The following is a 14206-nucleotide window of genomic DNA, read 5'->3' as shown; positions in this document are numbered from 1 at the left end:
GTGCTAAAGTGATTGTTTTTACGAACAGATTTTGTTCCGCCTTACTTTTGTAACGTTCAGTTCATTGGATGTTTTGACTTGTTTTCCAGGAAAAAAATTGTCAGCTTTAAGCCTAATGGATTTAACTGTGATGTCTGTCACCCTAGCCCTGTGCTCAAGGACCACACTTGTTTCACTGTAGCATTCCTATAAATAAGTTACATTTCAGTAATATTGCTTTTAAAAGGCAGCTCACTTGTCCATTCACAGATTTTAGTTTGTTAAAAGTAAGCCACTGGTGGCGCAGTGGTTAAGGCTCACCTGCTAACTAAAAGGTCAGCAGTTCCAATTCACCAGCTGCTCCTTGGAAACCCTATAGAGGGCAGTTCTACTCTGTCCTGTAGGGTCACTATGAGTCAGAATCGACTTGATGGCAATGGGTATTTTAAAAGTACTTTTTAAATGAATCGGGGGAGGGGGGAAGACCCAAGGAATAGGGTAGGGAAAGGGCAGTGAAAAGCAAGTCAGATTAAGATTTAAGGATGGAGATACTCTTAATTGTATTTTGTGTATTTGTTTTGAGTAAAGCATTTGCTGGAAAAGATGTGACCTGGTTATAATAAACACAAAGTATATACGATCTTGGATTCTTTTTTAATTTTTTTTCCCCTAAACCCTCCCCCTACACACACACCCCTAACATAGGATTAAATTTACAGATTGAATCTTAAAAGCTCAGCAATAAAAATCACATACAAGGGGGTGTGGGAGATTTAAAATATTCTAGGGTTTTCATTCACTGGAAGCTCTTTCTCATCAGTTTAAAAGCCCATGGGATGTGGTCAGCAGGGAATGTTGGATGCTGGGGCCGGAGAATGGTGGTGATGGTATTTAGTTACCAGTTTTATCAGGTCTTTGAAGCAAGCAGCTTCTACCATAGGGGTAGTATACTTCGATAGCTTGTCACAGTTGGGGCAGAGGTAGGTCCTAAGCAGAGAGGATAAAAGCTACTAAATTTCTAGTGGCCATAAGGGTTACATGGGTTGGCCACAGCATGCTAAGCGCTGCACACCCACCCAAGACAGCATGAGGCTTCAGGGCTGTTTCATGGGCAGGAAAAAATAACCCTGACCAAATCTGCAGACACTTGGATAAAATGCTGTAAATGCTGTCAGCCCCAGTATAAAGGATTTTTTAACACATGCTTACGATATCCTTGCTAAATATCCTCTGAAATAGTGGTCCCGAAATCTGATAGTTGTTTATGTTCTTGAGCTTTTTAGAAAGACTTTTAAGCTCCACCCTCAAACTGATTCAGATCTAGGAGGTGCCATGGGATCTGTCTACAAAGCTCCAGATGTTTTTTCCCCCGATGAATCTATTAAATTAGGGAAACAATGCTTCAGAGAATGTCTAGAAAAGTATTAAGTTTTAAAAGGTAAATTTGCAAATAACGGAATAATCTCGGCATATTTTATAGACAAACTATTCTACAGAAGTGACTCAAAGTAAAACCAAACCCATTGCCATTGAGTGGATTCCATCTCAGCGACCCTGTAAGACAGAGTAGAACTTTGCCCAGTAGGGTTTCCAAGGAGCAGCCTGAGCTCTTAACCATTTTGCCACTGGGGCTCCTCATTTAAAATGGTACCTTCTATAAAACCAAAATGGTGGATAGACCAGGGAGGCTGGTAAACATGCAAACAGTGCACACCAAAATGTCAGTGGAACCAACGTTGAGAAACCCTGGTCTAGTCAATTTATCTCATAATATTAGAGCTGGCAGGGGGCTGTGTCCCAGGCTCTTACTACATCCCTTATTTTAAATTCTCACCTCTCTGACAGATTATCTCTGAAACAGGCAAGTTCTGGGAGTATAAGCAAAAGACTAGTAAAGTAAAACCGATGAAAGCCGGAACCGATGTAAGGTGGAAATATTTTCCACTAAAATGATAGAAAAGTGGTAAGACTGCACACTCTAGAAGGCAGAAGACTTTCAAGACGGATAAACAAGACAGTCATGTCTAGTTTTGGCTCTCACAGGTTTCGCTCTAATAAAAGTTCTGGCAGAGCTGTGATGCAAATTGAAGTCAGTTTGACTCCTAAAGGCCTTGTTTCCACTATACCAAACTGCAGCATTTACAGATGAAAAACCAAGCCTCATAGAGGTGGTGGTTGTGTGCTGTCAAGTAGATTTGGACTCAGAGTGACCCTATATGACAGTAGAACTGCCCCAAAGGGTTTCTAGGCTGTAATCTCCACAGGGGCAGGTTGCCAGATCTTTTCTCCTGCAGAGCAGCTGGTGGGTTCAAACCACCGACCTTTTGGTTAGCAGCCGAGCGTGCTTAACCAGGGCTCCTTACTCAGTACTTACTTAGTACTCTAGAGAGTACTAAGATTAAGTCAGTATATAAATACACATTTGTAGTATTCGTAGGTATTTTAAGACCACGATTTTCCCCTTAGAATTCTCAGCCTCCTGGAACATTTCGGTTGGATTTTAGACACTGATAACTTAAAAGCAAGTGTGGAATACTTCAGTGAAGAACAAGTCTTTAGCACGTGCTTTTTAGAAAGCACTCTGAACCATAAAATTATGAGAAATTGAAATAAGTGTTCCAGTACGTAAGTCCCTTTGAAGTAGTTCTATTTATGATGTTTATGCATTTAACATTTTTCTAATATTCCCCTAAGTGGCCTGCAAAGTTTTTAAAACCATAGAATTTACTTTTGCCATTAATAGATTTAAGCCCTTAAATTAGGATATCTGTCCTGTAGGCTTTTTTTTTAATTATGATTTTTAAACCTAGGTTTAGAAAAGCAGTTTTATCAGCTCACCTTGATAGTACAAAGCTCTGGGAAGCAGGTTCATGTTAACCAAATCCAGATTTCAAAGCCAGAATGCCAATTTAATAATTTATAGGAAATAGATCAGCTCAAACTAGAGCCACCTCATTTTCCACTGTCAAATCTATCTGCATCATGCCCATATTCTGTCTTTCCTCTTGTTGAAAAGGATGGACTGGCTGTTCTATCTAAAATTAATCCCACCACCTGTGCACTGGATGCTGCCTGCCCCCCTTGCCTGCTCAAGGACTTTGCTTTTACAGTTACCCCTTTTGTGTGCATGTTTTTCTTCTGTTATTACCACCTTCAGCGTACTATCAAAAATCCTCTTGACCCCACCTGCCCTACAACTACCACAACTACAACTGCTCCCTTTCACAGCAAAACTACTTAAATTACCTATGTGTGCTTCTCCACTTACACACCTCCTGTTCTCCCTTTAACTCACTTCAATGAGGCATTTATTTCCTGCACTCCACTGAAACCATTCCATCAAGGTGTCTAAAAGACACCCATTTTGCAGAACTCATTTTACTCTACATCTCAGCACATTTGACACAGATCACTTATTTTTTGAAATACTTTCTTTACTTGGCTTCCAACACAACAAGGCCTCCTGATTTCCTTTTATCCCCCTGGCCATTTCTGGCTCCTCTGTTGCTGTCTCTGCAGCTCTATCTAAATGTTGACATGCTACCCTGGTTCTTCCCCCCCATGGGATCTACAGTCTTCCTAGGTGTTTCAAGTCTTTCAATTAAATTTCATTTCTAAGATGACTGAAATTTATATATCAAATCCTGATCTGCCCCAGGCTTCCGTCTCATATATTCATCTGCCTCTTGACACTACTACTAATATGGATAACAAGCATTTCAAACGTAGTAGTTCCAAATTAGAATTACTTTTCACCTCCAAATTTGCCTCTTGATGGCCTCAACCAATTTTCAAGCCAAAAACCTAGGAGTCGTCCTTGGTTTCTTTTCCTTCATCAAACCCATGTCTGGAAGAGTCTACCCTCAAAATACATCCTGAACCAAACCACTTCTTGTCAACTCCACTGCTAGACTCTTTCTACTACTACTACCAAGCCACCATCTGCCAGTCTCTTTAAATGATGTTGATTTTAATATTTAAAAATGCCTCTGATGATTATATCATTCTTTTTAAACCCCCTATGGTCTCCTGTTATACTCTGTAATATAGGTACTACTTACCATGCTGTGAAGGCCCTACACCTGCCTTCCTTTCACTTCATTTTGTCTCTCATTTTTTTCCCTTGTTCTCTAGGAACATTGGCCTCACCATTCCTCTAATGCCTATGGAGTTATTGCCTCAGGGTCTTAACTAGGGCTTTGAATCTGGTAGGTATGTACTGAATTTCATATTTTTAAATTTCTTGAAGAGCACAGAATGAGGGCAGAAGGACAACTGTTTCCAAGGGCAAGTTTTACAGGGTATGCTAGCTTGATAACTTCCCCATTTTAACTTAGGTTTGCTGATTTCTAAGAATCAAATAATCATTTTCCCTGAATGGTATTGGGAAGAATCATTGACAAATTGTTTATTTAAAAAAAACCGCAGGCTTCCTTTTCTGACATTACCTTGGACTGTTAATTCAGTCACAGTTTATTTACATTAATTTTATTATCTCTGGTTAACTTCGATAGGTACTGTTATTTCATCAGCAACTTAATTTGTCTTTTTTTTAATCTTGTCCCACAAATCTGTCAGTGCCCAGTTTTAGGGCTTGTACAGCTGTTATGTTACTATAATATTTTGTTACTAATGGATGAAATAAGTAATGATTTTTTTCCCACTGGATTATATATATATATATATAATTGGATTATATATTTTTGATTCTCAGTCGATTAAATCACACTCAGAACCCTTAAATGAACCTGGTTTAGGTTTAGTGTCCCGCAGAGGAAAATGTGAGAGCCAGACACTGGCTAGATGCAGGGCTTTATGTAACAGACCCGGGAATTCGGGTTTTATCCTGAAAGCAAGGGACTGCTACTACTGGATTTTAAGCAGGGGGGTGAAATCCAGTTTACAGGTTGCAAAGAACACGCTGACAGCTGTGGATGGTGGACCGAGGAGAGCGCACTAAGTCAGGGATACCGGTGAATCATATGTAATATTGCATACTCGAAGAGAAAACAGGGTTAATGGAAAAATCTCAATCCTTTCATCTGACACTCCTGCTCTGGGTATCTTCAAGTTTTCATTCCCCAGTATTGAGTCCCTTTAAAGTTGAGAAGAATACGACATTATAGACAAGGCACCTGTCCTCACGGAGCTTTTTACTCCTTTTACCTTTACTATTAACTTTTACGGAGCCCTGGTGGCACAGTAGTTAAGAGCTGCGGCTGCTAACCAATAGGTTGGCCGTTCGAATCCACCAGCCACTCCCTGGAAACCCTATGGGGTAGTTCTACCCTTGTTCTGTAGGGTTGCTATGAGTCGGAATCCACTCCACGGCAACGGGTTTGTTTTTTGGGGGTTTTATGAACCTTTACTAGTAAGTTACAGTGCAGTGCCCTTCTCAGCAAAATTTTCTTGCCAAAGGATGACCTGCAATACGTCTGCATGTAGTACTGGTCTCTCCTCAAAATCTGGTCAATTTGGTCATGGGAATTTAGATAAAGGGGGGGGGGGACAATTTCAAACCCAAGGATGGTACCAGAGAAGCAAATGACACGTGCTCTTAGGTCGCGAGAGGCTGCTTCCTTGCAAGTCGCCTAGCTCGTCCCTGCTCTTCACCCGCCAACGGCCCCCGCGCCCAAGGCGAGGTGCTGGGGCCCTGGGCTCCCCTCGCCCCGCCGCCCCCGGACACCCGCCGCCCGTCAGGTTACCTTCCCCTTCCCGGGCTCGCCAGGTTCCCGCTCGGCGGCCATGGGGACGAGTCGCGCCGCGGGTCCCGTGCGGCTACCACCAAGGACCGCCCAGAGCGGAAATCCCCGCCTGACCATTCGAGCTGTTCCTGTCCCCCATCTCAGCGCACTGCTTGTACAATCGGCAGGGGCGGTGCCCGCCTCGCCTCCGCCCCGCCCCTGCGCGGCGTCCGCCATTTTAGGGAACGTTTCTAATTCTCCGCAGTGACTGCGCCAGTGAGCAGTGGCGTCTGCTGTGCTGCCGCCATATCCTTTGTTCAGCCGAACACTTTCTCCATCAGGGGCTCTTCCCAGCCCTGCTCCCGGCCAGCAGGGCCAGGAGCGTAGGAGGAGGGCTCATGAAACAACCCCGACACCCAGGTCCTCAGCGGGGAAGGAACAGAGCCCTGAGGCACATCTAGATTGCTCTTCTTCCCGCCCCAGCCCACTCCTTCCGTCCCAACCGCCATTTCTAACCGTCGTCCACGCGGTCTCGCGCCCGCGTGCACCACGTCCGGCGCGCGCAGAGGGGCGGGGCCGCGGCGAAGGGAGCGGGCGCGGCACCGTTGCTTTGTCCTGCGGGGCAGGTTCCGCAGCCGGGGTCGGCGTTGGCGTACACCATCTCAGCTCGTCCGCCCGGCCGGAAGTCGTCCCGCACCTCCTCAGCGGCCCTTGTCCCCTGCGTGTCCTTTGTCCTTCCGGCCCGAGGACGAGCTCTAGGTGCCACCGGCAGCTCCACCCAGAAGAGTCCCCCATTTAGTCTCAAGCCCCTGCCTCCAACGAATTGTGGTCCCACGCCCACACCACCTCCTCCTTTTTTCAGTTTATTTGGTGGCTTTAGAATAGCACCGCTCGTTTCGCCTGAAGGAGACTAAGGACAAAATGGAGGGAGCCACTCATTAATGAACACGCGTCAGGACGTTTGTGTCCACTGTATAGGGCTAGATGGGGAACTGGGGGTGGAGAGAAGGACTTTGGCGTTTACATAGGAAAATGCCTACGACGTGCATTTTTAATGTTAGGTAGTGTACCACGTTAAAAAGTAAGTATTTAAATAGTCACGACTGCGATATAACTTGAAGCATAAACATTGAAATGTGGCGAGGTCAGCCGAGAGTGCGTGCATGCTGGTCTGGTATAAAATAGGGTGGAGCCAGTTTTCCAGCAGTCAAAATAGCTACAATGCAACAACTCCTTTGTCAGGATTTAAATTTTTCTATCCAACCAAAGGTAAATGTCCCGATCGTTACTTTATACCTCCTTCATTTGTGTCCCTTATATTTCACGTTTAGACGTTATATATTTCAAAGTGTACTTCTGGGGAAATGTTTAATTGTAGAGCGTGTCATTGTGCAAAGTTATGCTGCTTCTAATCATGCGCAGTAATGTCAGCGACGACGAGTTAATATTAACGACCATTACGTCGAGCGTTTTCTTACTCTCTGGAATGGTCTTACTTTCATGTTCATTTAGCCCTTCCTACAATCCGAACAAAATACACAATTTTTGACTTAATTATGTGTGAGTTGTTGTTTTAATGAATATCTTTTGGGGGAATCGGACAGTTACAAACAAATTACATACTGATCTAATATTTTTTAGGGAAAAGGAAAAAAGTAACCCCACTGGTGATATCCTGCCAGTTTTGAGTTCTCAGCTGAAATTCTTATGTTTTGAACGCTTGGGCTGGAAGGTAAATTTTAGGTGGTAATAGTCAATAAAAGAATGAAAAATGCTTTTGATGTAATTCTTAATTATATTTTAAAGGCGGGAAAACTGGAAAAGTACCAGGTAGAACATTATTAAGCCATACTATGTTATTTTTTTAATGTGACTTTGAAAAATTGCCCGAGTGGGCTTAGTTTGGGGTCCATTTCATTTGTCTTTGAGAAGTATTTTTATAAGTTATTCCTTTACATTTAAATTTCTTTTTAATTTCACAAAAAATTGCATGATACTCGTAATTGATTTTTTTGTTTAACAGTTTGTAGAGTAAAAATAACAATCTCTGCCTCTCCTTTTTTCTCCTGTAAGGTAAACACAGCAGTTTCATAGGTCTCTTTCCAAACTGTTTTCTTTTTCCACCTTCTTTTAATTAATTAAAAAGTATTACACGAACACATTTGTTGTAATCATTAAAACAACACTGGGCTATATAGAGTAAATAGTAAAAGTCTCTCTATTCCACACCTGCCCCCATACATATGTGTATATATGATACACAGATATCCTAATGGCATTGCACTATCTAATTTGCATTGAGTACTTTTGACCGTTTAACATTATATCTTGGACTTTTTTTTCATGTAAGTACCTATAGATTTATTCATTTCAATGACTGCTTTGTAAACTTTTAAGGATTTTCCTTCTGACTGACATACAGAAGATTTCAGTTTTTGCACTAATCCAAGAAAATGCTTCAGTGAGCATCTTTATGCATATATCTTGTAAACATGTTCACTTATTTCTATAGAATAGATTTTTGGAAGTGGAATAACTGATTCAAAGGAGTACATACATTTAAACATTTAATACGTACTGCTAAATTGTGCTCCAAAAATACTACCAATTTACATTCTTCACCAACAGTCCATGAGAGTGCATGTTTCCTTGTTTCCCTTTTTAACACTGCAGATTCTCATGTTTTAAAAGTTTGCTGACCTGATGGGTGAAAATGGTATCATATTGTTTTAAATTTTCCTGATAATAGTATGATTGAGCATTCTTTCAAATGTTCATTAACCATTCTTTTTCTAAGAATTAACATTGTATAGCTTTTGTGCATTTAAAAATTTGGTTGTGTATACGTAAAATGGGAGCACTGGTGGTGCAGTGGTTAAGAGCTCAGCTGTGGGCAGTTCAAATCCACCAGTGGCTCCTTGGAAATCCTATGGGGCAGTTCTACTCAGTACTGTAGGGTCGCTATGAGTTGGAATCGACTCAACAGCAACAGGCTTATGTGTAAAATAATTTTCTTACTAGTTTATAGCAGGTCTTTGTAATTATACATATGCAACAAATATTTTCTAGTTCATCACCTGTTTGTTAACTTATAAACAAAGTCTTTCATTTTTCAAACACTTTAACATTTTTTTTTATGGCATCAAATCTGTCAATGTTTTCTTTTATGGCTTTTTCTCTTGTGTCTTAAGAAAGCTTCCTTGACACCCATAATAAAAAGTACTCTTTTATAACTTGAAAATAATCTTCAATAATATAATAGTATGTTCCCTTTCTCATTAATAGAACTTTTGATTACTGGTCTCTTACAAGACAAGTTTTTGGTTTTACTGCTTAAATATGTTTTTTCTACTTTCTTTTTCTTTTAAACTGCTTTTATATTTACTTGATATTTGTTTTGTCTGTCTTTAAGATTTTTTTAAACATCTTTTTTTAGCTCTTTCTTCTGGTCACTTACCCTCATATTTCTAAATCAAAAAAAATTTTTCCTGCTCATTCCCCTCGGTACAGTTGCATTACATTTTTAAAGTTAAACCAGTGTCAGTGTGCATTGCTGTGACAATGTAAATATTGTTTATAGCTGAGCCAAGCAGAGTGCTGTGATCACATTTCTTTTATAACTTTTTCCTGGAGTTAATAATTTTCTTATTTGTTTATTTGCTTGACTGTCTATGTCGGTGCGTTGCAGCCAGCTCTGACTGGTTCTTGAGAGCTGATCGTGGGCATCTCCTGTCGACTCTGTGTTCGGTGATTTCACATTGGTAGCTTGAAATTGGCTAGAGTGGAAGTATTTATGCTCCAGAATTCTTTTTTCTTCAGAGAGGTGGTTTATCAACACACCACGGTATGTTGTTGTTGTTGTTAGTTGCTGTCCAGTCAGCTCTGACTCACGGTGACCTTATGTATCACAGAATGAAATATCGTCTGCTCCTGCATCATCCTCACGATTGCCAGCGTGTTTGAATCCATCACTGCAGCTGTTGTGCCGGTCCATCTGGCTGAAGTTCTACCTTGCCCTTGCTGGCCCTCTGCTTCACCAAACATGATGTCCTCCTCTAGAGACTGGTCCCTCCTAATGAATGTTCAGAGCAAGTGAGTCAGACAGTGTTGTTGTGATCCATAAGGTTTTCATTGGCTAATTTTTGGAAGTTGATCCCAGGCCTTTCCTCGTAGTCTGTCTTAGTCTGCAAGCTCCACTGAAGCCTGTCCACCATGAGTGACCCTGCTGGTATTTGAAATTCTTGTGGCATAGCTTCCAGCGTCATAGCAACACACAAGCCACCACAGTATGACAAACTGACAACAGGTGGTGGACCACTCTGTGTACCTATCATTACTTCATATCTCAGAACTCTCCTACAGAGTGATAGAACTCTTCTCAATCTGGTGAAACACGTCCTGTAGTCAACATGTCTGTTTTTCCCTTGGAGGTATTTTTCCTGGAACTCTTTTCCTTTGCTGCAGTCTATAATGGTTGCTTTCTAAGACTGATTCCCAGCCATTTCCCTGGGAATTCCTGTAACCTCATTCCTGTGCTGAATTCCACATGTTTCCTTAATTCCACATCTTCCTCTTTCTTGGCTTACTTTCTTATGTTGGAGGAGTGTATCCTCCAGTGGTTTCCTGGAAAAGGGGCGTAGATGATAAATATTTTGAGATCTTGCATGTCCATAAATATTTTTTCTCCTTTCAACTTTGATTAATACTTGGTTAAAATTGCATTTCTAGAATTGGTCTCCCACTAGAATAATTCCTCAGAGAAATAAAGCTATCTCCTACGTAACCATAATGCCATTATAACACCTAAGAAAATTAACAATAATTCCATAATATAATCTATGATGTAGTCCATATTCAAAGTTCTCCAATTATTCAAAGACATTTCCCCAGTTGTACAAGCTTTTGTTTTTGTCTACAAACAAGGATCCAGCACTGAATTTGGTTGTTATAGCTCCTTAGTTTCTTAGTTTAAGATGATTTGTCTCTCCATCTCATGTTTCTTTTTTTTTTGAATGACAGTTGCTTTGTAAAATGTCTCACATTCTGAGTTGTCTCTTGGTGTCATTTAACTTGTCTATCTACTATCCCTTTTATTTCCTATGAACTGGAAGTCAGGTTTAGGGCTGCACTTTCCAATATGGTAGCTGCTAGTCACATGTGGCTGTCAAACATTTGAAATGTAACTAATGCAATTGAAGAATTGAATTTACTTTTTTCTTTCATTATCTTTTATCCAACATGTAAAGAAAATATGATGACTATTTAGTCATTTTCTTATTCTTTACAATAGAGTCCAAAGTAGTCTGTTCCTGACTTTCAAAAGGCTATGTTCAAAATACAGATTTTTTGAATAAGTTTTTTTTTTATTGTAGTAAAATATATATAAGATAAAATTTTCCATTTTAACTATTGATAAGTTTGAAATTCAGTGATATTAATTATATTCACAATGTTGTGCGACCATTACCATTATCTATTTCCCAAACGTTTTTCATCACCCCAACAGAAACTCTGAACCCATTAAGCAATAACTCCCCATTCCCCCCCCAAACCCTGGTACCTCTAATCTACTTTCTGTCTGTATGAATTTGTCTATTCTGGATATTTCATATAAGTGGAATCATAGAGTATTTGTCCTCTTGTGTCTGACTTATTTCACTTAGCATAAGGTTTTCAAGGTTCATCCGTGCTGTAGCATGTATTAGAAATTCGTTCCTTTTTATGGCTGCATGATATTCCATTGTATAATATGTATATACCACATTTTGTTATCCATTTATCAGTTGATGGACACTTGGATTGTTTCCACCTTTTGACTATTGTGAATAATGCTGCTATGAATATTAGTGTACAAATATCTGTTTAAGTCTCGACTTTCAGTTCTTTTGAGTATATAAATAGAAGTGCAATTGCTAAGTCATATGATAATTCTATGTTTAACTTTTTGAGGAACTGCCAAACTGTTTTCCACAGCAGCTGTACTTTTTTTCTTTTTTTAACATCCCACCATCAATGGTGACCGCCACGTGTCTGTCAGTTTGTTGTACTGTGGGAGTTTGCATGTTGCTGTGATGCTGGAAGCAATGACACCGGTACTCAGATACCAGCAGGGTCACCCATGGTGGACAGGTTTCAGCTGAGCTTCCAGACTAAGACGGACTAGGAAGAAGGACCCAGCAGTCTACTTCTGAAAGGAATTAGCCAGTGAAAACCTTATGAATAGCAGTGGAACATTGTCTGATACTGTGCCAAAAGATGAGCCACCTAGGTTGGAAGGCACTCAGAAGACAACTGGGGAAGAGCTGCCTCCTCAGAGTAGAACTGACCTTAATGACATGGATGGAATCAAGCTTTTGGGACCTTCATTTGCTGATGTGGCACGACTCAAAATGAGAAGAAACAGCTGCAAACATTCATTAATAATAGAAACGTGGAATGTACAAAGTATGAACCTAGGAAAATTGGAAATCATCAAAAATGAAATGGAACTCATAAACATTGATATCCTAGGCATTAGTGAGCTGAAGTGGGCTGGTATTGGTCGTTTTGAATCGGACAACCATATGGTCTACTATGCTGGGAATGACAACTTGAAGAGGAATGGCGTTGCATTCATCATTAAAAAGAACATTTCAAGATCTATCCTGAAGTACAACACTGTCAGTGAAAGGATAATATCCATACGCCTACAAGAAGACCAGTTAATACAACTGTTATTCAAATTTACGCACCAACCACTAAGGCCAAAGATGAAGAAATTGAAGATTTTTACCAACTTCTTCAGTCTGAAATTGATTGAACATTGCAGTCAGGATGCATTGATAATTACTGGTGATTGGAATGTGAAAGTTGGAAGCAAAGAAGAAGGATCGATAGTTGGAAAATACGACCTTGGTGATAGAAATGATGCCAGAGATCTCATAATAGAATTTTGCAAGACCAGTGACTTCTTCATTGCCAAAACCTTTTTTCACCAATATAAACAGCAACTATACACATGGATCTCGCCAGGTGGAATACACAGGGATCAAATTGACTACATCTGTGGAAAGAGATGATGGAAAAGCTCAATATTATCAGTCAGAACAAGGCCAGGGGCTGACTGCGGAACACACCATCAATTGCTCATATTCATGTTCAAGTTGAAACTGAAGAAAATTAGAACAAGTCCACGAGAGCCAGAGTACAACCTTGAGTATATCACACCTGAATTTAGAGACCATCTCAAGAATAGATTTGACACGTTGAACACTAATGACCGAAGACCAGACAAGTCGTGTAATGACGTCAAGGACATCATATAATAAGAAAGCAAGAGGTCATTAAAAAGACAGGAAAGAAAGAAAGACCAAAATGGATGTCAGAAGAGACTCTGAAACTTGCTCTTGAATGTCGAGTAGCTAAAGCAAAAGGAAGAAATGATGAAGTAAAATAACTAAACAGAAGATTTCAAAAGGCGGCTCAAGAAGACAAAGTAAAGTATTATAATGACATGTGCAAAGAGCTGGAGATAGAAAACCAAAAGGGAAGAACATGCTCAGCATTCCTCAAGCTGACAGAACTGAAGAAAAAATTCAAGCCTTGAGTTGCAATAGTGAAGGATTCTATGGGGAAAATATTAAATGTGCAGGAAGCATCAAAAGAAGATGGAAAGAATACACAGAGTCATTATACCAAAAAGAATTAGTCGATGTTCAGCTGTTTCAAGGGGTAGCATATGATCAGGAACCAAGGGTAGTGAAGGAAGAAATCCGAGCTGTACTGAAGGTATTGGTGAAAAACAAGGCTCCAGGAATTGACAGAATACCAACTGAGATGTTTCAACGAACGGATGCAGTGCTGGAAGTGCTCACTCGTCTATGCTAAGAAATTTGGAAAATAGCTACCTGGCCAACCGACTGGAAGAGATCCATATTTATGCCTGTTCCCAAGAAAGTTGATCCAGCTGAATGTGGAAATTATCAAACAATATCCTTAATATCAGACGCAAGTAAACTTTTGCTAAAGATCATTGAGAAGTGGTTGCAGCAGTATGTTGACAGGGAACTGCCAGAAATTCAGGCCGGATTCAGAAGAGGACGTGGAACCAGGGCTATCATTGCTGATGTCAGATGGATCCTGGATGAAAGCAGAGAATACCTGAAAGATACCTGTGTTTTATTGACTATGCAAAGGCGTTTGATTGTGTGGATCGTAACAAATTATGGATAACATTGCAAAGAATCGGAATTCCAGAACACTTAGTTGTACTCATGAGGAACCTGTACGCAGATCGAGGCAGTTGTTCGGACGGAACAAGGGGATACTGTGTGGTTTAAAGTCAAGAAAGGTGTGTGTCAGAGTTGCATCCTTTCACCGTATTTATTCAATCTGTTTGCTGAGCAAATAATCTAAGAAGCCAGACTATATGAAAAAGAAAGGGGCATCAGGATTGGAGGAAGACTCATTAACAACCTGCGATATGCAGGTGACACAACCTTGCTTGTTGTGAAGCACTTACTGGTGAAGATCAAAGACCACAGCCTTCAGTATGGATTACACCT

The 14206-nt window shown here is 40.5% G+C and overlaps 1 protein-coding gene across 2 annotated transcripts in view; it reads right to left on the bottom strand.

The window, feature by feature from the left end:
* Positions 1–6139, bottom strand: part of LOC101354255 (cytochrome c oxidase protein 20 homolog) — an 8114-nt gene extending 1975 nt beyond the window's left edge. The window contains exon 1 of one of the 2 annotated variants that reach the window (XM_004375865.2): positions 5685–6139. In XM_004375865.2, the coding sequence (XP_004375922.2) occupies positions 5685–5900 (216 nt within the window). In that variant the 5' untranslated portion in view covers positions 5901–6139. The remainder of the gene's footprint in view (positions 1–5684) is intronic. The other variant, XM_023730906.1, reaches the window with a different exon arrangement.
* Positions 6140–14206: the final 8067 nt, after the last annotated feature.

This window comes from Trichechus manatus, unplaced genomic scaffold (genome assembly GCF_000243295.1).
Source record: "Trichechus manatus latirostris isolate Lorelei unplaced genomic scaffold, TriManLat1.0 scaffold00039, whole genome shotgun sequence".
Classification (NCBI taxonomy): Eukaryota; Metazoa; Chordata; class Mammalia; order Sirenia; family Trichechidae; genus Trichechus; species Trichechus manatus.
Note: the sequence above shows the minus strand (reverse complement) of the source record. Positions and strands in the feature narration are given on the sequence as shown.